Source organism: Tursiops truncatus, chromosome 7 (assembly GCF_011762595.2).
Source record: "Tursiops truncatus isolate mTurTru1 chromosome 7, mTurTru1.mat.Y, whole genome shotgun sequence".
Classification (NCBI taxonomy): domain Eukaryota; kingdom Metazoa; phylum Chordata; class Mammalia; order Artiodactyla; family Delphinidae; genus Tursiops; species Tursiops truncatus.
The window spans coordinates 62,696,488-62,721,415 of record NC_047040.1 but is presented as its reverse complement, the minus strand read 5'-3'; the positions used below and the strand labels follow the sequence as shown (position 1 = coordinate 62,721,415).

General features: G+C 39.3%; 1 protein-coding gene across 1 annotated transcript in view; it reads right to left on the bottom strand.

The window, feature by feature from the left end:
* Positions 1–24,928, bottom strand: part of LRP2 (LDL receptor related protein 2) — a 198,196-nt gene that overhangs the window by 70,644 nt on the left and 102,624 nt on the right. The window contains exons 27-38 of the mRNA XM_073806956.1: positions 24,379–24,590; positions 23,317–23,501; positions 22,233–22,461; positions 21,263–21,437; positions 19,501–19,623; positions 14,787–14,953; positions 13,690–13,833; positions 9,348–9,457; positions 6,949–7,126; positions 4,693–4,906; positions 3,310–3,546; positions 1,170–1,358 (exon numbers count right to left, since the gene is read on the bottom strand). Of these exons, the coding sequence (XP_073663057.1) occupies positions 1,170–1,358; positions 3,310–3,546; positions 4,693–4,906; positions 6,949–7,126; positions 9,348–9,457; positions 13,690–13,833; positions 14,787–14,953; positions 19,501–19,623; positions 21,263–21,437; positions 22,233–22,461; positions 23,317–23,501; positions 24,379–24,590 (2,163 nt within the window). The remainder of the gene's footprint in view (positions 1–1,169; positions 1,359–3,309; positions 3,547–4,692; positions 4,907–6,948; positions 7,127–9,347; positions 9,458–13,689; positions 13,834–14,786; positions 14,954–19,500; positions 19,624–21,262; positions 21,438–22,232; positions 22,462–23,316; positions 23,502–24,378; positions 24,591–24,928) is intronic.

Here is a 24,928-nt window from a genome sequence, read left to right as displayed (position 1 = left end):
TTCTAAGTAGTGTAGAGGTTTTCATCCCAAGGACCTTCTAAAGTCACCAAAACAAAAGGCCATTTGCCTTTGGGCATTAAAGAACAATGTAAATGCTAGAATAAAAAGCATGGCAGGAAGATAGTTTAAGGAATAGAGAGGGAGCCCGCATTGATTCCATGTAGTCAGAAGTCTGTTGTACTGCTACTAAGGGTTGGCAAGCTTTTTCTGTAAGGGGCCAAACAGTAAATATTTTAGGCTTTGCAGAGTATACAGTACACTCTACTCTGCCACAGTAACATGAAAGCAATCATAGACAATACATAAATGAATGGGCATAGCTGTGTTTTATCTATATCCTCAGAAATAATGTAGTAAATTTGTAATCAAGAATGGAATTTAAGAACCAAATTAAAGCTTTACCTAACCATATTACCATGTTTACTACTGGCAATTAATTATTATAGTATCTAGATTTTCATAATATATTTTAATATTTCTAAGTAATATCTATTTGCCAAGCTTGATAACACACAGTGATACCTATTTTGATATAACGGGATTATATTCTAGAAGTACAATACATTTGTTTGTCAGTGTATCATTAAAATTCAGTGGTAATCCAAAATTAAGTACATGAATCAGTATAGCTAAGTTAATGTAATATTGGGTCAGGCATTTCAATTTAACTACAATAAAGTACCTAATAATCAAAACGGTTTTCATACATTAACATGAGGAAGCAATTAAGAATTCGGCAAGTAAAATTGCTAACCTTTAAAGTAAATGTCATATTTCATGGTTTACATTATATTTTGATATCCCTTTCTCTGTGAAAATTTAGACATTTCTAATTTAGAAATTAGACGCTCATTTAAGTGTGAAATAAACCTACATAATTAAATATTTCTATCCATTTTGCCTACAGTTTGATCCTGTTAATAATAGAAGCAAATGAGATAATCTCTAATGAATCTGTCAACTGAAACACCTTATCATTAACAGACACAAGTCTGTGACGTTTATTCTAAAAACACAATTCAATCTATTTTAAGTAATCTCAATAAACATTCAGAAAAACAGATCTGTCGCACTTATGTTAAACTTTATAGCATAAATAAGATGATAAATAAATAAGAAATGCAAACATGAAAAGCCTTTTCAATAAAATCACTATATAGCTTACCCACCTGCTACCCAATCCACTGCAATACCCCGGACTCCATTTTCTCCTATCCCATCTGTAATGATGTTTGTAAAGCTAGACCCATCTGGTCTGATTCTACGGATTGCATTATTAGATGGCACAGAGTTGCTAAAATCACACCAATAAATAAAGCCAGAAGATACGTCCACATCCACGTGCAGTGCATTTCGCCCTAGAATATTTAAGAAAAGATCATTAAACAATACTCTAGCTTGAACTAGAAGTTTTAAAAATGTCTGCCCTTCCTCTCAAACTCTCATTCCCAACCCCCTCTGCTCCAACCATGCCCCCATTATGAAATAAAACTATTTATTTCCCAGTTGCAATGAGCACATTTACCCCCAGATCTTAGTTTCTAAAAACCACTTCCCACAGTAAAGAGCACTGGCTCCTGGGAGAAATGGCTAATTATAGGTTTGGGAAGGGAAGGTACAAGGTGAGCCTGGAACATATTTATTAGACCAAGAAACAAGGAAGCACTCAAACACTAATGGGATCATGTCGAAAAAATACAGGCAGTCACTTTGAGAGGCTCTCTCCTGCCAAAATGGATTGCCTGGAGCATCAAAAGAATAATTATGCTAAATGATTCTACACTGAATTAAAAAAATAAAAACTTGAGTGCATGTGACAGTAAAAAGGAGAGCTCTCCTTTATAGAAGAATGAACGTAGGGACTTCCCTGGTGGTGCAGTGGCTAAGAATCCGCCTGCCAATGCTGGAGACACGGGTTCGATCCCTGGTCCGGGAAGATCCCACAAGCCACAGAACAACTAAGCCTGTGCGCCACGACTACTGAGCCCGCATGCCACGACTACTGAGCCCGCATGCCACAATTACTGAAGCCTGAGCACCTAGAGCCCGTGCTCCGGAACAAGAGAAGCCACCGCGATGAGAAGCCCACACACCACAACAAAGAGTAGCCCCTGCTCGCCGCAACTAGAGAAAGCCCGCGCACAGCAGCAGAGACCCAACGCAGACAAAAATTAATTATTTTTTTAAAAGAATGAATGTAGAAGGAATGATAGAACAAGAAAAATCACCATTTTGCAATGCCCAATTAAATAATCATTTCAGACAAGGATCATCAATGGCTCAAACCAATGAATAAAAGGTGCTTAGGGAAAAACATATTCATGGGTACCAAAGTGTGACCCCAAAGATTTCATACAAATTACAAAGGGGGAAAATAAGCAGAGACTTCACGGTGACCACCTTAACCAAGTGATCAAGCTTAAGCATTACTAAGAGGGGCACAAGCTGACATTATGTCCTTTTTAATGAGGTTCTGTATCAGGGACACAGCTTCATCTGTGAAGGATTCTTCTCAAGTGTGTTCAACCCCAATCTAATCAAGCAATTAGACCTAACTTTCATTTCATGGGAAATCAGGGTATAAATTGAATGACAAGTTAAACGACACTATGAGGAAGTAATCAGACATCCTCAATGTGAGATGCTAAAAAGACAATAGGTTTGTCTCTTCAAAAAAATCACTGTCATAACAAAATACTGGGGTAACTACTACAGATCAAAAGACACAAAACAGACATTCCAAATACGATGCATGAATCTTGATTAGATCTTGGCTGGAACAAATCCACAGTTATAAAAATATTATGAGGCCAACAGGAAAAAATACGAATTAGATGATAATGCCCTTCAAGCTGCATGCTAAGTAGACAGGGGTGAAGTGTCATGATATCTGCAATATATCTTCGAAAGGTTCATTCAAAATATATGTATATGTATGTATACACACATAAACACACAGAGAGATTGAAGGCTCAAATGTGGTGAAATGTTAAGAACGGTTGAATCTAGCGGGTATGAGGATGTTCTCTATACCTTTTTTTCAACTTTTCTGCATTTGATATTTTTCAAAATGAAAAATTGGTTGAAAAACTTAGTGACTTTATTTACAAGATGGTAACTTAGATCCATGACTTTTTAGAGATAAGAAAAGAGAGATGAGTCATGAGGACATGTGAATATGGTTATCAAGCAGGAGAAACAAGCTTCCTTATGTACCAAATCCAGATGTGGAGAAATGCTTTATGGTACCAAGGACTTCAACATGGCACCAGATGGAGTCAGATGTGACTTATACTGGAGTTGGCATACCTTGGCCTGCCACTGGCACCATGGCTTCTGAATGATCTGACAATTCCAAGCTAAAGCCCCTGATTGCCCACAGCGTGGAAACAACAATGAAAGAGTGATATGGGGAGCAGGTCCGGTTATCAGGACTGAGTTTAAATCCGGTGGCACAGGCACACGAGAACAGTCTTCCTGGTACAGGCAGGCAAATTTGCTGACAGGCATTCACGTTGTTGCTACAGCCATTTGAGGATTCGGAGCCTAAATGAAATCAAAATTAGTCTGTAACTTTTCACCCCACCTACTTGCCACTCCATGTCAAATTTTTCAACTGAGTCACCAAATAAGTCATTATAAAATTAAGTAACAAAATATGGAATCTGAGTTAACCTAAAAACAATATTGGAGAGCCTACTGCTTATAGAACTAACATGTACAGAGGTTTAAAACAGGACCACAACTATATAATGGTTATATAGCTTATATATTATATAATAATAGAGAATGGAGCACCAATTTTTTTCTTCCACAAATCATTCAAGAATTAGAGGAATTAGGGAGGTCAGTCAACAAATTCTAATTTTTTTTTTTTTGCCCTCTTGACCTATGTACTGGCATTTTAAATTATATCCGTTTTAATTACATGATCAACACTGTGATGAGCATTTGATTTAAAGTATATTAAATAAGAATATTTGAGGGTTTTTTGAACATGCAATCAAATAATACCAAGTAACAAACCTAGGTTATAGGACAGCAAACAAATCTTTGGCTAGCTATAAAATATTTCAAAATTATAAAAAAATAATCTCCAGAACATAATGTTAATATAAAGGGGCAAGTCAGAAGTTAGATTATCTCTGGGAAAAAAATCTATTGAAAAAGGCAACATCTAAGAGTATTCCTTTTAAGATTAAAAAAATTCTATCGTGTTAATCACTTTCCCAGCAGATATCCAACAAATACTTACTGAGCACCTCCAATGCTCCAGCAACTATTCTAGTTACTGGGGAGAGAGTAAGAAACAAGACAGACAAAATACCTGTCCTTACGGAGGTTACCTTCCAATGAAGAACCCAGATGATAAACACATACGTAATATGTCAGGGAGTACGATAAAATAAAAGCAAAGTAAGGAGTTTAAAGTGCCGTGGAAAGAATGGGAGTAAGTTTACTCTGCAGTCAATCTGGCCTTTCAGATGCCAGCTTAGTCTTCGACACTTAGCCATGCTTAAGACATGGTTATAATTTTTTAAATATCTTGGGGTAATTTCAGTTTGCATGCATGTGTATGCACACCGTTTTGTGCGTATGTGGGTCTGTTGTGTGGGCATGTCAGTGTGCAGACACCCATGGATAAATATATATACACCCATGAATATGTATGTTTCAGTGACAAATACTCACCATGTCTTTGATAAATTTGAAGGCCCCTGAGATTTGGGACATTATCTCTCAAGACTATTTTGTTGGCCCCAGTAGCCTTGTCAACCTTTTCAATGACCTCATATTCTTCATCGGTATAATAAAGGAAGGGGCCGTAGACAGCAAGTCCCCAGGGGTAGGAAAGATGGTTTACCAGGATCATTCGATTTGTACCATCCACGTTTCCTCTTTCAATCTGAAAGATCAAAATTTTCATTATTGACTGTTTCATGGTGCAATGAGGAAAATGTTTGAAACCAATATTCTCTTAATAATGTTTCACATGTATATAGCACTCTCTCCTTTCCAGGGATTTCTGACTGTATTTCTGACTATATTTGATAGTCACATCTACGTAGGTGAGACAAACGTCATTGTGCCCATTTCACTGACGATGAAGCTGAAATCCAAATAAGCCAATCAACTTTCTCAGATGGCATGGTGACGAATAGGGGACTAATGCCTGCATGTGATCTTCTGGTCAAGGATAATACACATTTAATGTCTAACTGGCCCTGCGTTTAACATCTTCACCAACTATTTCTGCAACGGAGATAGGAAACGTGCTCGACACACTCACAGCAAGACAGCAAGATAGCGCTGTTATATCAGCACAGTAACGAGCTTGAGTCAAAATGACTCTGATGAACTAGGAAAGAACTCAAGAATGAAGTTCCTAACGGGAAGTGACAAGCATTCTGCTCTGGAAGAAAAACAAAATGTAGACATAGCTGGTTTGATTTCATTCCAGAAACTTGTCTCAAGTGCCTCCTCTGCGCCAGGATCTGAGCTGAGTGCTGGTAAAGAGAAACGGGGTGTGGCTCCTGCCTTCCTGGACAAGGGAACCCAGCAGTTATGAGAGCAGGTTATGCCCTAGAAAGAGACAGAGGTTCTGGAAGGGTAGAGGACAGAGGAGATAAGCTCTGAGGGGAGCTGCTGAGGAAGTGACCAGGACCAGATGAGCTGACCACGCTTGGCTGAAGTATCTGGAGCTACTTATCTGGGCCAGGGTTCCAGGGTTCCTTGTGGTTTTATGAAGACCACATGCCTCCATCACTAAAACAGGTTCATTAGTGAGGGTCGTGCTCTCGTCAAGGCTAGAGAGAAGTGGCCCAGAATGGTGGAAGTGGCAGAAAAAGGCTGGACCTGAGAGAAGAGGCATGGGGACAAGCTGCCAGGATTTTGTGATGATTAAATAAGGATGTGGTTATTAGACTGAAGGAGGAACATGTGGGTTCTAGCCTAGGAGAAAGGATGCAGAGTCATACCGCCAACCAGCTCACAGATTCCAGAGAGCGGAGCAGATGTGGAAACAGGAAGGGGAGGGGCCTGGGGAGTCTGGTCTGGGACACACTAATTTGTAAGCAGAAGCCACACCATGTGGCACGAGCTTCTGCAAAGTGCTTTCACACACATCACCTACTTCTTTTTCAACATTATAAACACATATCAGGAGTGAAATGAGTACTCGGCGAGCGGTCATGAACTGAAAACCAAACCTACCGGACAATTTTATGGAGAGCACCCATGTCAAAGACAGCTCTGAAATCACTCCTGTTCTTTAAAGCAAGGAAGAGACTAGCACACACTCAACATCCAAAACAATATTTTAGTTGAGCAATAATTATTACTGAGCACCTTCTATGTGCCCAGTCCCAGCTCAGCTGCATAAGCACAGTAGTGAAGATCAAATGTTATTTCTGTCAATGAATGGAATTTATAGTTCCTGCTTCTTACGGCAGAATGTAATGAACTCCACCTTCGAGTTTAAAATTACCAGGAAAGGGAGTTTTCACACATCCATCTACCATGTTAGGACATTAGAGCGTCATATGTAGCTGTGAGGGGACACTGAGCTCAGAAGCTTGCTATTTTTTTTTTTTTCTTAGTCTCTGCAATCGGAGAGCCTTTGAGAACTTGCAAAGAAAAGCACTGAAATCACTGAAACATGAAAGAAAGGGCTCTTAAAGGACAAACACAAAATGAGAAATGGAATTATTTTATCTTGAAGAAAAAGAAAGAATGAGGGAAAAAATAAACATTCTGTAAGGAACCATGCACACCCTATAAAGAACTGGACTTCAGGGAAAGAAGTTATTGAGAGAAAGGGCAATAAAACACTGGTACAAATGGCCAAGTGAGATTTCTTGAGAACCACTGCCAGACAACTCAGAACAATCAATGTCAGCTGTGCAAGCTTGGCGACAAAGAACAGCAGACTAGAAAGTGTGCTCATACCACTCCCGTGCTGCTGACTGCCCAGTAGAGTTTCTGCTCCTCAATATCGAGGGTGATAAACGCCACATTATCAAGGCTCCCAGTAAAGAGAGTTTTTCGAGATGTACCATCCATGTTGGCGCTGGCAATCTTGGGGGGAATGCCACTGTCGGTTCCTCGGTCTGACCAGTACAGTTTCCTACAACCAGGAAAAACAAAGGCATTAGTGAAACAGATGCTTTCACTACATATTGAAATCTTGGGGGGAATGCCACTGTCGGTTCCTCGGTCTGACCAGTACAGTTTCCTACAACCAGGAAAAACAAAGGCATTAGTGAAACAGATGCTTTCACTACATACTTAAATGAAAAACATGTCTTTCTTGTCCTCAAGATGCACACCATTCAAGGCAGGAAGTCTGAAACGTTAATATCTTGTTACATCCAATGTGGAGGAGTCCTTAATCAGTGTTCTGTAATGTCTGTATACTTCTTAGTTATTATTGGGGGAGAGGCCATTTAAAATGGTATCTGATACAGGATACCATTTTCCATTGGTGGGCAATCCTTTAGCTTGGCCACACAGGAAGTTCACGGACTAAGAAGAGCCTGTATCAACAGTCGATCCTTTTCAAAGACTCAGTATGCCCAGCACACTAGGAAGGACAAAGCTAATGTAAATGTGGTCAAGTACCTCCCTGATCACCTCTCAGCCCTCTTATTTAATTCTTTTCCACATCATCTACCACAAGACCAGCTACTTTATTTTCTGATTTTCGTGATGGAAAATGCAGTGTGTACACATGAACCCTAATCAGCACACAGAATTACCAAATCCGTGATCCATGAAACTTCATTAAAATATACGAGGGTTGCTTTCCATTTACAGTGAGGACATAACTTCTAGACTCGAATCCAAGTTTTCATTCCTTTCTATCTCACCTCCTGCTATAGCCTCAACAGACAACCCTCTCACACTCTTTCCCTATAAGTCCTCGAAACACTTAATTCCCATCATCTTTATATGCATACCTCTTTCACCACCAATCCAAGATACCCATCGCATGAACCTCCTCTTCAATTCTAAACTTCTCTACCTCTAAGTTCTCAGACTCTAAAATTCCCTGCTTCAACCCAACTCTTCCATCTCTTCCTTGCTCCTATTTTATTTCTTCCATTGAACCTGTTCTTTGCACTTAAAACTTGTCTGAGCTCTCAATCCTTCAGGCCCTCTATGCCTGGACCTCATACCATTGTAACCATTTTAACAATATTCTGATTTATTCTCATGATCTCCCATTGTGCCTACCTTGCTAACTACTAACCCTGAGTTCCTGTCATTCTCTTCTTTCTCCTTTCCCATGCCAGGCTGCCAGAAGTTTTCTGGACAGAGTCACAAAACTCTTGTGAATTCTGAGTTCACTAAAAATTTAAGCTACCGAAACTTAGCTAAGAACTCTCATCCCTGACTGAACATTTTCTTCCTTCCCCTGACCCTTTCCACTCCAGTTCTGATCAATCTTTCTAAAATACAGATTAGGTTCTATCATTCCCTTCCTCCAAATTCCCTGCTGGCTCCTTATTTCTCAAAAAAAATACAGTGCAACTCCTTAGCATGACATTAAAGTCCTTCCCTAGACTTCCCTGGTGGCCCAGTGGCTAAGACTCCGCACTCCCAATGCAGGGGGCCCGGATTCGACCCCTGGTCAGGGAACTAGATCCCACATGCCACAACTAAGAGTTCGCATGCCACAACTAAAAGATCCCTCATACCACAACTAAAGATCCCGCACGAGGCAAGAAGATCCCATGTGCTGCAACTAATACCCGGTGCAGCCAAATAAATAAATAAATATTAAAAAAATAAATAAAGACCCTCTCTGATTTGTCCCCAAATGACTTTAGCTGCTGTATCTCCCATCTAGTCAATTGCCCCCTACTCGAAGTCTCTGGTTCCAGCCCTCTACACAATCATGTTAAATGCCACCATGTCTCTGGGCCTTCACTGCTCTTTGGCCTCAAGTACCACTTCTCAGCTGCAACCCATCCTGCACCTGCTGGAAGCCTTCTCATCCTTCAAGGTCCATTTCAAGTGTTTCTCCACCCCCTTAAAACTTTCCACATTCATTCAAAGTCAAAATGCATTATTGTTCATTCTTATAATTCTATTTTAAAATGCCTGAAATTTTTATTTGTTTGGAATTAATTTTAAGTTCAATGTTATTAATTTGAAAAACAGAACACAATACACATTAAATATAACAGAGTTATTTCTTTCTTACTGAGATCTAAATTTTTCAAATGTCAGCATATAAAATCAGAAAAGGCCCTACGTTTGAAATCTTCCATTTTATTAGACCATAATATTAACAAGGGTGGTGCTGTATAGAAGACAGACACTACTTATGAATGAATTCTCACCCATTAACAGGATCAATAGTTATGCCAACCGGAAAACCAACTCCAAGATTCGTCCCATCATTGGTAATCAGTGTTTTTCCGTATCTGACATCTCCTCGGAGTGTCAAAACCTATATAAGGGGAAAATAAAGAAAGTTATGATGAAGGAGAACTTAAACACACAACGAATTCAAAGCATGACTGTGGTGAATGGGAGGGTTTGCGTGATATTCAGATAATCCCTAATTGCATTTCAGGGCTATGAGAAAATCAGCTCAATAGAAAATGGGAGTAAGAAAACAAAAATCACCTCTCAAATTTCTATTTTCAATTCACCTAAAGTTCCAGGAGAGGATATTTATACGGAAAAAAGAAAGATTCAAATGAGTGAACATACAGAATCATTGCCTGAGCAAAACTACAGAAAAAGATGAGAAAACTCTGGAAGACCAGTGAGAACCCCCCAGGTCTCCTGTACCCCAGTGACTGGGCCATAGCATGCAGTGGCCCATCACTGCAAACACAGTTGATCAAACAGTCCAAATTTACACAGAGTTAAAGTGAATTCTGTGCCAAGTTAACAGCCTGAGTGCAAATCCTGATCCGGCCAGATCTGACTATAGGACCTGAGGCAAGTAAGTCCACCTCTCTGAACTTTATCAGTAAATGTGGATGACAAATTCCCTTCTGCATAGAGGTGCCAGGAACGTGAGACAATGCATGTAAAGTGCTTCGCACAGCACCCAGCACAACTGTATTCAATATTTTTTATTGATCCATTTATTGGGACCTCACTATGTAGCAGGCCTTATACTAAGCATTATCGGATTTGATCCTCACAGTAATTTTGTGAGATAGGTGGCATTATTATGCTCATATAATGTGATGAAAAAGAGGCCTAGAGAGGATTTGTGGTTTTCCCAATGTTATGTTTTTAAGTCATCTTGCTAGAATTGTTATAACCACAGTGTTAGAACACTGTGAAACACCACAGAGGGGTATGGATTACTGGACTGGACGCAGTTTCTTATAGAAACAAGGCTATTTTGGTATGCACTTCAGACAGTCTGAGATGAGAAAAACTCGTAAGAAATAAGAAAATACCTTTTGATTTCCATGAAGGCTTTTCTATAAAATTACATTTCAACACAAACTGATGATTTGTGTTTGTTTCTATCTCTGCCTCTCTATCTACATACATCTCTCTCTCTCTCTCTCTCTCTCTCACACACACACACACACACACACACACACACACACACACACACCACACACACACCCTTCTCTCCCTCACTCTTCTCTCTATATTTTCTCTCTCCTGTGTGGTACGTTTCTCTCCTATTTGGACTAAAATAATTTTTCTCTTTTCAATTTGCCTCTTCCTGCTGCAATTTCTCTCCTTTCCCTAAGGATGGCTTTGGTTCAAAGGGAAGTCCGTCTCCTTGTGGGTTTTTTTTTTTCTCTCATTTTTTTAAAAAATTTTACATCTTTATTGGAGTATAATTGCTTTACAATGGTGTCTTAGTTTCTGCTTTATAACAAAGTGAATCAGTTATACATATACATATGTCCCCATATTTCTTCCCTCTTGCATCTCCCTCCCTCCCACCCTCCCTATCCCACCCCTCTAGGTGGTCACAAAGCACCGAGCTGATCTCCCTGTGCTATACGGCTGCTTCCCACTAGCTATCTGTTTTACATTTGGTAGCGTATATATGTCCACGCCACTCTCTCACTGTGTCACAGCTTACCCTTCCCCCTCCCCATATCCTCAAGTCTCCTTGTGTTTTGGCAGAGATGGAGCTCTCTCACACACGGCCATGCTGTAGGGTTCACTCTTCAGCTACAGAATTGCTTTTAGTGCGTGAGCACACAGCTACCCCTAGCGGAGGAGCTGGAATTAAATGTGAGTTTCTCCTACTCTGGAACGGATATCATACAGGAAAACAGTACTTGGACACAATTTCTGTTTCTTTAATCAATCTAACATTCATCTGGAAGAGTCACAATTGATACCACCAAAGGAAAAAACCGATAAAAACACTAAAGGGGCAATTTACCTTTATGGATAGTCTAAATATATTGATGATTTGAGGGAAACGGGGCTCTGTATTCGCAGGATACCTTAGCGTCAAGTACTTTTACTTACTGAACTATTAACCCCATTTTATGGATAAGGAAGTACAGACTCAGAGAAGTTATATAATTTGTCCAAGGTCAAACAGCCTGTGAGTAAACACCGTGCTTAGTCACAAAATGCATTTTCATATCTCAGGGTCTTTATTCAAGTGTTTTTTTTTTTCCCCCTACTTCTTCATCATGCAGAAATAAAGGATGGTCATCCTTCAAGACTCAGCTCTCAAGTAACCTCTTGGGGGAAGCCCACCGTTCTCTCCCCACACACTTACTTCTGTCCTTAATCACTCTCTTTATATTCAATGCACATATCGCACTTACACTGGAGCAAAGATATTTGTTTAGGTGTCTAGCTCTCAGATGTGTGAGCTACTTTAAAGCAGGAAAAACAAATGTTTGATTCATCCTTGACTATCCAGGACTAACCATGGCACCAATCCATGGAAAGCCTTTCCTAGTGCTTATTGAATGAATGCATAAAGGAGCAAGCAAGCCAGACTCGAAGCCAGGACTCCAAAGCAGGTTCTCTCTCCTCTGGACCTCACTGCCTTTGGAGCACAATTACCAACTTCAGGTTTCCGTGGTTCAAGTGGCCTCACCAATACACACACATGCACACGCACATACTCAGTTCTTCAACTGGTGCTTTTCTGTTGTATCTAACCCTGATGGAGGAGACATGTGCCCTGTTCTTGGAAGAGTATCAGTCCAAAAGAGAAGACCCAGGAGACACAAGAGGGAAGACATATGGGAATATATGTATATGTATAACTGATTCACTTTGTTATAAAGCAGAAACTAACACACCATTGTAAAGCAATTATACCCCAATAAAGATGTAAAAAAAAAAAACAGAAGAGAAGACCCCACTTACAAAGCAGGAGCAGATTAACTGCCATTTGGAATGAAGACAGTTTTCTACTGAGTGGAATCTAGAGAGATGTGAGTTTGGTATTAAAGGTCTTGGGCAGTAAATATTGCCTGCGTTTTGATGGGTCAGTGATATTTTTCGTTGAGGTTGTGCAAAATACCTTCTGTCACTGTCAAAGGGGGTTGAAGCAGGCTAGACTGCCGAACTTGTGGTTTACAACAAGGCAAAGTTAGACCACCCACCTCCCCCAGAATCAGGGCAGTGAAGCTGACTGTTTAAGCCAGTTTCTTAGCTTCTGTGGGCTTCAGATTTTCATCTCACAAACAGCTTGAACCAGATGAGGCTCCAAGGTTCCCTTCATGTTAGGAGCTGCTGATTCTACCCAGCTTGAGATGAGCATATTGCATGTGTACTGCAAATGTCCCCATCACTGTGACCGTTTCCTACACTTGCCTGCCCTCCGGAATGCTGTAAGGATTGGATGAGATGATGTTTGTGGAAGACCTTTATAAACCGTAAAGCACTGTTCTGACTATCGAATAAGCACTCCTCCTAGCAAATCTGCTCTAAATTAGCCACTTAGCTGCTGTGTGTCTTCCTCATCTTTAGCATTCATCTTTCTGAACGCCCCAAAGAGAACCAGCTTACTAACTGTGCCTCATCCTGAGCAGTGGACTGTCACCCTACTGTCTCTCTCCCAAGACCACCCCTTTGCCCTAGGAATTCTCACTCTCAAAATTACTCTGAATGAATAATCCATCACATGTTTTAACCTTGTCCCAGAGTGGAGCAAACCAGTACTAGTCAAGTTACCTCTGATTTACTTCATGTGATTTCATACCTGTGCCCCTATAGAATTTCTTCTGGGAATTAGAGTAAAAAAAACACTTATCTCAAAAAAGGAAAGCATCAAAGGAATCAGAATCAAGTTTCTACTTTCTGTTTCACTGTTGGAGCCATAGAAAGATTTCCATCTAAGAACAGAGGTAACCTATAAATTTGGTTTAGAACTGAAATAGTATTGAATACTTGATGAGGAAAGATAATGAAAATGCCTTGCCTACTATAAGCTTCCCTTTATGTTGAACTCCTTACATAATTTTTTATTTACCTTTGTATATATCTTAATAAACTATCTAACATCCTTTTATATGAACAAGTTACCCTTTATACTTAGGAGGAGACAAAGTAGGGCAGTAGAAAGTTCCAATTTTTAGGTTTCTCCTTGGCTTCAGAGACTTTGATAGTTAATATTAATATCCCTTGTGCTTCCTCCATATAACAGCATTTCCTGAGAACAGATTTTATGTGACTAAGAAACCAGTGTTTGTGTCAATAGTATTATGGAATCATTACCTTAATTGACTGAGTTCCACGATTGGTATAATAAAGGTTTCTTGATAGCCAATCTAAGGCCAGGCTCGTAGAAGCCCCCAAACTTGATAGAGGAACAAACACTGTCCTGTTGGTGCCATCTGTCTTCACTCTGTGAATTTCACCCTGGTGAGAAAGACGAGGAGGGGTGAGCTGTTTCAAGGCCACAGCTTCACTGCAGCTACTGCCAGCTACCGTGTTTCTTTAACACGCCTCACACGTGGAAGAAAGGCAAAGTTTCAGGGCCACTGGCTGGGGTTACCGTGTATAACGCTAACGCCAGCAACACTGAAAACACTGATTTTCAAGTGCATCACAGGAATATACAAGGCTTACCATTCAGGCTCCCTCTGATATCGGCTACAGAAATTTATTCCTTAACCACCACAGGCCAAAGAGTCATAAAAATAATCAAAGTTACAGGTGTGAATCAGGAGGCCAGGAGTATATTTTTCCACAGAGGTGACAAGCATCAACTACAAAGGTCTTCCCTCTCTTCCTCATTTGTATTTTTCTTGCCCCTTCCCCATCCTCACAGGTTTCGTCCCTAAAGGGTGAGGAAAGGGTCCCAGTGGGAAGGAAATTGGAGGAGTGTTCTTTTTTATCCTAGAGGCAAAGATTCTGAGTGAAGCCCACAGCGGCCACATCAGATGCTTTCCTGGAATTCCCTTAGGGAACTACTGCTTTCGGTCTTGAGCGATGATCATTTTTATGTTAGTCTAATATCCTCATTTTTATGTTCGTCTAATAGACTAAAGCTCCTTAGGAGCAAGCTTTGTTACTGCTTCCTCTTGGCATGTACTCTGCAGTTGGAAGCAGTGAGTTCAGTGCAGGGAGAAGAGTAGTCACTTAATACTTGTTGAATGGATAAGTATACCCAATAGCTTAAACGTGCTTATTATCGGGTCTTTGCTCCAGGCCAACTTCCCATTAACATCCCTCACTAAATTAAAAAATGCTTAGTGGTAAATCTATTTATGTCTGGGCCACTTGACACCCAGCAAAAATATAAGAAGGCCTCAGTGCAGGTAGGCTCTTCAAGAACAAGTTGCATACTTTGAATGTTATTCGAAACTTACTGGATTTTCAAGCCAATAGATGAATTGCTCTGAGTAATCAACTGCAACGTCATAACCATTCTGTATCCCTGATATGGGCACCATAGCATCAAAGGTCTTCACCTCAGGGTTAAGGGAGATTCCAAAAATTATACTGTGTCTTACAACTATTAGGAACGCTTCATCACCTGTGAAAATAACAGAATATCTCTCAAAATTATATCCCAGACATTTAGAGTAACAGAAGGTAGTGGATTGGTACCATATGATGGGACAAAATGCCACTGCAGAACTGCTGCAATAACTATAATGCATGATAGATATTTCACCAGATAATCCAGGGCCTTCCATTGGGTTTCAATGGGTTGCTGCGTCACCAGACCATCAACTTCACACATAAGACCTCTGGAATTACCCAAAGTAGATCAGCATTTATCATACTCTTCATTAATTCCTTACTCATGCTGCTAAACTATCCAAGTTTGCTAAGAGTCACAGACAAGAAGTTCTTCCATTTCTATACACAGAATAACTCAGAGAAAGGAGAGTTGGATTTTGCCCCAAAATGTGAAAGAAAATTTATAGACTCTTCTTGGTGAATGGCAGTTCATTTGTTTTAATTATGTTCAGAAAATAACACCACACGGTGTTGCCTAGTGTTTATGAGAGACTTTAATTACTAAGTAAATCTAATTTATAATCCCACCAATTGTTGTTTGACTAATGTCGACCTTCCACATTAGATTCTAACTCCCAAAGGGCAGTGACCCTATCTGATTTACTCACTATTATGTCCCCAGAGCTTGGTTTATAATAGTTGTCTAATAAATATTTGCTAACTGAATGACCCCATAAATGAATAAATGGATGGATACATAAGTAAATATGTAAAGAGTGCCTTCTAAAGTTCTCAAAAGTATCTGTACATTGCAACTTAAACATCTTCATAATGCCTTATTTAAGCTACCAGTTCAAGTAGGCTCTTTAATAGATAATGAGGTCCATTTTAAAAGATGACCTTCATCCAAACTATAGTCCCTTTATCAAAAAATTAATGAAGTTCACGAGTAGGGTTTTATTATCATTCCTCTGTGAGAAAAGGAAAACTTTGGAATGTGAGTTTTGTGTTATTAAGATATATAAGATATAGCACCTATTAAGACACTATATAAAATGATTAATCATTGCATACTCTTCGTGGGCTAAAAATGGTGTTTGCATTATTTTGATCATCAGGGAAGCTTTACATCTTCAGCAGGATTATTCTGACAATTTTTTCTTTACTTACTTTCATGTCCGATTAGTTTTTCCTTGTTCCTGGCATTTCCACTACGGAGAAATGACTCAATTTATTAACCTGGTACAAATCTAAAATAAAATTTGCAACTCTTCATGCTTAATACTTTCCAAAGTATTACAATATATAGCATTTAGTCTTTCACAGCAACCCTGCAAAGTTGTTTTCAGAAACAACTGAGGCCAAGGAGCTTCCCACAGCTTTGCAGCTTCCACAGGAAACAAGGCAATGAGATTAACTCCCAAGTCTTGACTCTCTCAGCTGCTCCACTATGCCTCTCTTCTGAACAACTGCAATAACCATAATAATCGTCGCCACTTATTGAGAAGACATGCTACACAGCATGCAGCAAATAAGTACTACTTCATTTAATTTCTCTTCCTGAAGCCTCATAACCCTGCTTGTTAGATAGTTATCTCCCTCCCCCAAATTTCAAATGAGGCACAAAGAAATTAGCATATCTAACCCAGGTCACCGCAAGGTTGCTTGAACTCTCCAAAACCTATGTTCTTAATCACTCCTCTGCAAAAAGTGCAGGCCGGGTACTACTTATCGAATATCAGATCACCACTCAATTCATTTGATTTAACTGCAGAAATTAAACATTATGAGTTTAAGATGTACCCTGAATATGCTGAGATGATATTTAATGATATATTAATTATATGTTATAAATGTTCATTGGTTCAGAGAAACAAGAAATATTTCCCAGTTTCACAGGGGAACTATTACTTACTCAAAACCTGATTCTGTTCTTTTTAATGGGTAATTTTTCTTTTGCTTAATTGGAAGAATTTCAACCAAAGCACTGTTAAAGACCTAAAAAACTGCATTTCTCATCCATCAAACATGGACCTTCCTGACTCCTCTAACAAGCTCTTCCCTTGAGAGCACCCAGCACTACTCCTTCAGCCATTACTCTTCCCTGGGGATGGGTCTCAGGACCTCCATCATCAGGTCACTGCAGGTGTGTTTGAAAGGGTTTACAGCCCGTGAACATTTGTGGGCCACAGACCAGAGATGGGGTATCATTTAATGCTGCAGTGGCAGAAGTGACCACTGAGTCAGCAGGTGGCATAGGAAGGTGCATGAAAAGTGCTCCATGGGAAAGAAAACAGGAGTGATTTTATGACTATACACATCTATAAAGGAATGAGCAGGTGAAAAACAGGAATGGAGAAGAAGCAAAAAGGGATATTGGAGGGTTTGTCATTCACTCAACATTTACTGAGTGCCACTGTGTGCCGCAGGCAAAAAGCATACATCAAGGAATCAGGTAGAGGATTTATTCCCAAGGAACTTAGAGTCGGGAGGGCCAGACAAAGTATATGGACCATGACAATGAAAGAGTAGGCACAGCCGCACCTAGGGTTGGCTGGAAAGGAGTTCAGGAGGTCTTAGTCTTTTGAAATGACACAACATTTCTTCATTTTCTATCTTTCATGTCATGATCCTATTAAGATTAGTGTTAGCAGAGCAAAGAAGTGAAAAACAACAGTCAGGAATGGGAAATTTATGTTGTCATTAAGAGGTGACATTTATGACTCCCAAGCCTAGCTCCTCCCAAAGTATGACCTTGAACAGCCCTGGATTTGCAGTTGTTCATTTTAGGGGGTGCTGGGAAGATGTTCTGGTTTGAGTTTTGGGGGTTTCTTTGGCATTGTGGGGAACATATTTTCTAAACAATAAAAAACTATTTCATACAGAGAAAGCTCTCCCTTTAAAATTTTATAGCATAAAATTAGGAAAAAATAGAAATATCCCATAATCCCCCTTCCCAACTGTAAGCATTATTGGCACTTGTGTATCTTGTCCTCCAGATTTTTTTAATGCATGATTTTACATAGCCAATATTAAACCATCTCTGCTTTTTCACTTGATCTTATCACATAAGCACTTCCAAAGATATTTTAGACACTTTGCAGACAAAATTTTAGAGGCAATCGGACATTTAAATCAAGTAAAATGTTTTCATCTATGAATGTTAACAGTCTTCTAAGCTTCCTGCTGGAAAAAAAAAATGCAACGTTTTTTTAGTTCACATATATTAGCACTCAGTTACCCAGCTGGTGCTCAGAAGCCGGTTGGAAACTATTGAAAAGGTTCCACCTCAGTAAAGTCAGTCCATGGGAAAACCACTAGTGGAATTATTTGTGAAACAACAAAAGGTACTATTTAGAGTTTACACTTATCAGTCACCATCAGATAGTAATACAGATTACACCAATCCCCAATGCACAGTTCAACAATCTTTGTGTGGTGAAAGAATGCTTTGTATGCAGAATGTCTATAGCCCAGTTTAATCTTCTGCTGAAAGACTCTGAGGACACACTAAATTAAACAATGTCAACAAGGATTAGGTTTATAATAAAGCTCTGAAGAAAAATGGCAAATGCCAATCCCTTTGTAGGCATTACCAATAATTAAAATCTTTCATCACAAAAGTATCATTGCAAAATATCACATGTCGGTGGAATTTGATTTTCAGTAACCTTACATCCTCATAACCTGTAAACACCATAAATTTCCTGGATTCAGGAATATACTTTCCATTTGAAAACTAAATTTCCCTCTAGATTGACTCTACTTTTCTCTTAATTTAGCAATTTTTTCCCATTAACCATTTCACTTTAACTGGTCTATAGCCATTTTTTATCAGTATCAAAACACATTTACTCCTCTTCACCGAGTAATGAAAGAAACTTGAGTTTAGACTACCTCTTTAGATTTTTAAGCAAAGGCAAATGATTTCTTAGAAATCTCCTTTGTGGACTGACTACATCTTGTCCTTCCTTTCTTGCTCCCTAAAGTACTTAGTATAGCTCTCCACATACTCTTCAATCAACCCAGTAAGATATCTAGAATGAGATGAAGAATAAATTATTCAAATAATGCCTTTAAATATTTCATACAGAGAAAACTTTCATTTTTAAAGTACCATACAGTAATAGTAAAGGTACTGAAACTGGAGTCAGAAGACCCAGACTATAACACTCATTATTGACTATTGGTTATGAGAATAAAGATGAGATCAGGAACCTACAAAATGAAGCTATCCACAAATATCAAGGATTTTTACTTCTAAATGCAGAATCTGGAACTTCCCATTATCCTAGCTTGCCTGACTATAACCAGGTAAGAGAAAATGTGAGGTTAAAGATCGTTGAATTACATGCACACATAATATTAGCTGCATGTACAGAAACTACATTACAATTACAACTCAGTTGTAATACAGTTTCTGCATATGGTCAATTGGAATACAGTTTCTGTAAATGGTGCTCAGTTAACACCCCATATAGCACACACTCTACAGATACCTGCTGATCGGAGGGAACACAGCACACACTCCATCACCAAGTGGCTTAGAGCTCACACAGCTTTGTACAAACTGTGGCAAGCTCCACCTTCAGGGCATACTTAAAGGACATACTGTACCTCTCACGCAAGTCACAGAATCACGAGAGAGACGCCACCCTGAAGGACAAGCACAGGAGTAAAGCCTCTCTGAGGAAAGCAAGCATAGATGGCTGCATTGGGCATGGACGCATGGATTTGTGGCTGTAATACAAAGAGAAGAGAAGAAAACATTGGTGAATGGAAAACCGCCCACTTTAAAGTGCACGGGATGAATGGATAAAGACATGGTATGTATATATACACATATAATCGAATATTATTCGGCCCGCAGAAAAGGAAATCCTCCATTTGCGACACACGGATGGACCTGGAGGGTATTATGCTAAGTGAAATAAGTCAGACAGAGAAAGACAGATACTATATGAGATCACTTTTAATAATCTAAATTTTGAATCTAAATTTAAAAAATAATGAACTGAGAGAACAGACTGGTGCTTGTCAGAAGCAGAGAATGCAGGGAGGCAAAATGTGTGAAGGTGGTCAACAGGTACAGACTTCCAGTTACAAGGTAAATAAGTCTTGGGGATGTAATGTACAGCATGATGACTATAGTAAAGAGTCAATCTTAAAAGTTTTCAGCACGGAAAAAAGAATGTGTGGTAATAGATGTTCACTGAACTTATTATAGTGATCATTTCACAATACATACATATATCAAATCATTATGTTGTACACCTAACACTAATACAATGTTATGTGTCAATTATATCTCAATTAATAAATTGTCCTTCCAGAAGCCCCCAATATTTGGAGACACAATACATTAAGTTACTTTGGCTGGTTTGGTATTTGCCCTAAACTACTTTACCCTTCCCCAACATCAGTCTTTCAACATAGAATTCATAAGAGGCATAAGAGGGAGGAGTGACTTTCCCAAGGTCACAGATCAATCCAGTCTATAAACAGAACAAACACCGCTGAGTAATCCAGAGCTCAGTAATAGAAATTTGATGCTACATAAGATGTGTCTCCTTGGCTGACCCCAAAGAGATCTTTTCACATTAAACGAAACCAAGTTGTGTGTTCCCTATGTGACCTTGACATTTACCCACTGTTGTCCAAGTTTTGGTTAGATAATAATCTTTTATTTTTCTATTGATGACATCTTTGTGTGTTTCTGCTCCTTGAAGTAGAGGGATCCTGTGCGCATCCTGTGCTCATAGGATGTTCTCTAGGTCCTATATATTCTTATTACATGCACCTTGTTAGATGCAGTAATGCATTTGTTTACTCAAAAACTAGCAAGCCTTCACTATGTACCAAACACCACTCTAAGCACTGGGAATACTGTAAACATGAGGCAGATAGTCTAACAAAGGGAGATAAAACTAAACTCATAAGTTGTGTGACTTTAGAACATGAGAGTAAAGAGCAAAAGAATTATGAGAGGCGGTGCCATTTTCGATAGGATGGTCGAGGCCCACAAGGAGCACCTAAGAGAATTCTAAATAACGTGAAGCAGCAACTCAGGCAGACATCTGGATGAGGGGCGTCCCAGGGCAGAAGGAAGAGCCAGTGCAGACGTTCAGAGATGGTAAGTAGCCTCGTGTGCTTCTGTACGAAAATGAAGTCCAGTGAAGTCCAGTGTGGCAAAAGAAAGTGGCAGAAAAGACCAGGGAGACTTGAGTATGTAAAGACATACGAGATTTGACTTTTCCATGGTAAACAGAGGTCATGGAAGTGTACTGTCCAAACAAACGGGTCTGCAACGTTATACATTTTACATTCCCCAGATCAATGTTTTCCAAGCTATACCATGCAGGATATCTCTATCACTTACAAGCTGGTTGTTTTGCAGGATGAACCACAACAATTCCAAGGGGCTGGTGAAGAGACAGTACTACTGATTGGTTCCCCCCATGCCACTTGTTGGCTTTCATAACCTCATGAGTAGCACGGTCACTCCAGTACACGGAATCTTCAAAGAGACTTAGGGAGTAGGGATGCCGCAGAGTCTGTGAAGCAGAAGAGAACAATGAGACCTAGAAATGAAAATGAAGATGAACAAAGTAGAAAAGGATACCTCCCCAAGAAGATGGTTTCCTTTAGCATTAACTTAATAAAGACATAGTGAAATCATTGGTCAAGAGACAGAAAAAATATATACTTCTTGACCTATATCCCACTTACCAACCAAAATACTTTCATGTACCTGTGTCACTTAGCCTTCATTTTTACTCTGGTAATTACACTGGGCATCCATCTTATAAACAAAAGCAAAACGGAAGTGCAGAAAGTAGGGTGACTTATGTAGATCACCTGTCTAGTTACAGGAGAGATCTCCCAGGGCCTCTTCAAGCCACAGAACTATGAACAATCACAATCTTAAATAGAAGTCAATAACAGCTTTTTGGTAAAATACATATTTTCTCATTTAACTTGTGACAATAAATTCACCAGAATTTCCTGAATAAAAATATATAACAGGTTATGATTTCATGGAGGGAATCTACATATAATTAAATCATTATTTACATGGACTTAGAGAAGCAACGGATTAGCATCCACAGATCAACTAAGTCACACGAGCTATTAATCCTTCCTGGACGCGGCACAATCTGACCACGAACTAGAATATTGATTTTCTGTCAGTAATAAAAGATAGGTTGACCCTTCCTCCTGTTGATATTTCCTCGATGGACCTTGTAATGTCTACGACACAACAGTGAATTTCTTAGCTTTCTTGTTACTCTATCTGCTTCCTACTAAACCATTATTGTCTTAGTTTCCTTTCCTCACTACCAACTTACCAAATCACTGGCTATCACCTGCCGCCGATTGCTTCCATCATATTCACAATAGTCTATGTAATCAAGATAGCCATCCACGAAGTACAGCAGCCTGTTGGGGTAGTCAATAGCTAAGCCATTGGGCCAGAAAACCTTCTCCTGGATAATGACGGTGCGCAGACTGCCATCCATGCTAGCTCGCTCAATGCGAGGGTGATGGCCCCAGTCAGACCAGAACATCACAGAGGCACTGTGAAAAGAAACTAGTTACCGATTGGATGGGACATATTTCAAAATGGAAAATAACTGTCATTTTAAGTGACAGAATATCATGTTTAAGCTCTGCTTAAAATAACTCATATCCAGGTCAGAATATATGCACAGAGATTACTATTTCCTCTGAGAGTCACAAAGTAAAACCGTAATCATAATTCAATCACAAGCCATCTGGGTGTTTTTATAATGTTCAGAAAACATGCAGTATACTGTGACACTGAAATGTCTCAAGGCCGATTCATGTTTCTGTACAATCCACAAATAGTTGATCTAGAAAAGTTCATCTGTTCCTGTTTATCTACCCTGTCGTTTTTAAGATAAGTCAATTTATTCATCCTCAGAGATTTATCATGAATTTCACGGGCGTGAAATTTACTTTACAATATCTAGGAAATCTGCATTGCATTGAACATAATTTGCCTAAGTCATCTTCCTGCAGAAAAGAATCTAAGAGAATCTAAGGAAATTCGAGGAAAGAAGCCTTCAAAGTTTTCTAAGCACATGGGAGAATTTCTTCTTCTTCCCTTTAGGGCCAGCAGGCCAAAACTTCCTTACATGACATAAAAGGAAGTTCTAGTAAATATGAAACTGAAGCAGGAAAATCTGGCTGTTTTGTTGCATAACCATGAGGTACACGTGGCACAAATACCATGGCCCGTCTATGGAATATTACTGCATGCATTCATTAGACTTAATCATATATTGCCAAGCTAATAAATCAATGTGTAAATTTTGTGATATGAATATTAGCCACAGCATGTCATGTTATTTTTCCCTCATACAATGTTAAGGCAACATCACTTAAAAAAAAAAAAAAAAGAAGTCTTACGTAGTTCTGGGATCTAACACTAGTCCCCTTGGATTTGTTATGTTTTCACTAAGCAGCACAGTCCTGTGACTCCCATCCAGTTTAGAGACTTCAATTGTTTGCAGAGAAAAGTCTGTCCAGTAAAGATTGCGTCCTACCCAATCTACTGCAATACTTTCAGTCATGGTGATACCACTGTCAAGCGTCTAAAGACAAAAGTGAATAACGAGTGAATTCTAAAGGGAATAAATGAATGCAAACATGGAAATTATATGAAAATTGAGAATAAGGCATCTAATTTGTCCTATGATTGCTTATGAAGATTAGAAAACTTTGTCTTCCCATGGAGAAACAGTAGGGTTTTCTGGAAAAATATACAAGATTGTGTAGAACTGAATACTCTACTGTTGGATTAGTATGTAGTTTCATTTTGGTTTCAGAATTTTTTCAGTTAAACAAAAGCTGTATCCGTTTGCTAAGCTGGCAACCCTATGAAACTTTACAGTGTTCACATGGCAAAAGTAATACCTTTATTGATTGAGTGCCAACAATTACAAAATAAATTTCTAAGGGGCAGAGGAAACATAACCATCAAGGATCAAGAAACTGAAACTCCGGGAGATTGATCAAGAAACATAACTGAATTAAAGCTAAGAAAAGCAACCTCAACAGCAAGGTCCTACTGTATAGCATGGGGAACTATAGTCAGTATCCTGTAATAAACCATAATGGCAAAGAAAAGGATAAATTTTAAAAACATTTTTAAAAGACGAAAGAAAAGCAACCTCCCCTGTGTTTCCCTTATCTCTCATCCACTAGGAAAAAAATTTGCAGAAGGGACCTCCAAGATGCTGTGAGGTCTCTGCATCATATGACCTGCAATTCAGAGCCATGCATCTCCCTTCAGATCCCATCAAGTAGGAGTTAGGAACATCGGGGTCCCTTGGGTGTGATGTGGCCCAGAGGAAAACATGAGAACCACCTAAGATGAGGTAGGGCTTTCTCTCACTGGTGAGTAACAACAGCAAATAGACCCAAGACAGGGGAACTAGTCAGGTCAAAGGCCAGTAGACATGTACTTACTAGTTTTCTATCTGTTCCATTTTGAAACGCACTCCAGATTTTACCCTGAGTTCCATCCGACCAAAAGATATGACCACTGACTGAATCAAAATCAACAGCCACAATGTGAGAACCATCCTGGACAAGGGCGTGGATAGAGTGCTCCTGCCTGGAGATGTTGTCAGCAACAAGCTGGTTCTGACTCGCCACAAGTAACAGCAGACTTTCAGATGCTGTCCAAGAAGAAAATACAAGTGTCAACGATTCTGGGAGAAAAAACACTCAATATTTGATGTAATACCTTTGGTAACAGAAAGAAGATGTCATTCCACACTAGAGTAATGGGAAAAACAAACAAAAATTCCTATAAGAATGATGTTACCTTAACAGTTAGCTGGTTTTCATGAGCGTTGAAAGTAAGCTTTTTCGAAATATCTTTCTTCCTTGAATTACACTTTAGTGTTTATCTAAATATCAACCTGGAGTGAACTCTACTTGCATTCTTCCTGTTACTATAGTTACCTTTGTACTTGCTTATTTTGTACTTTGCACTCAGCTGTGGCAGAGACTT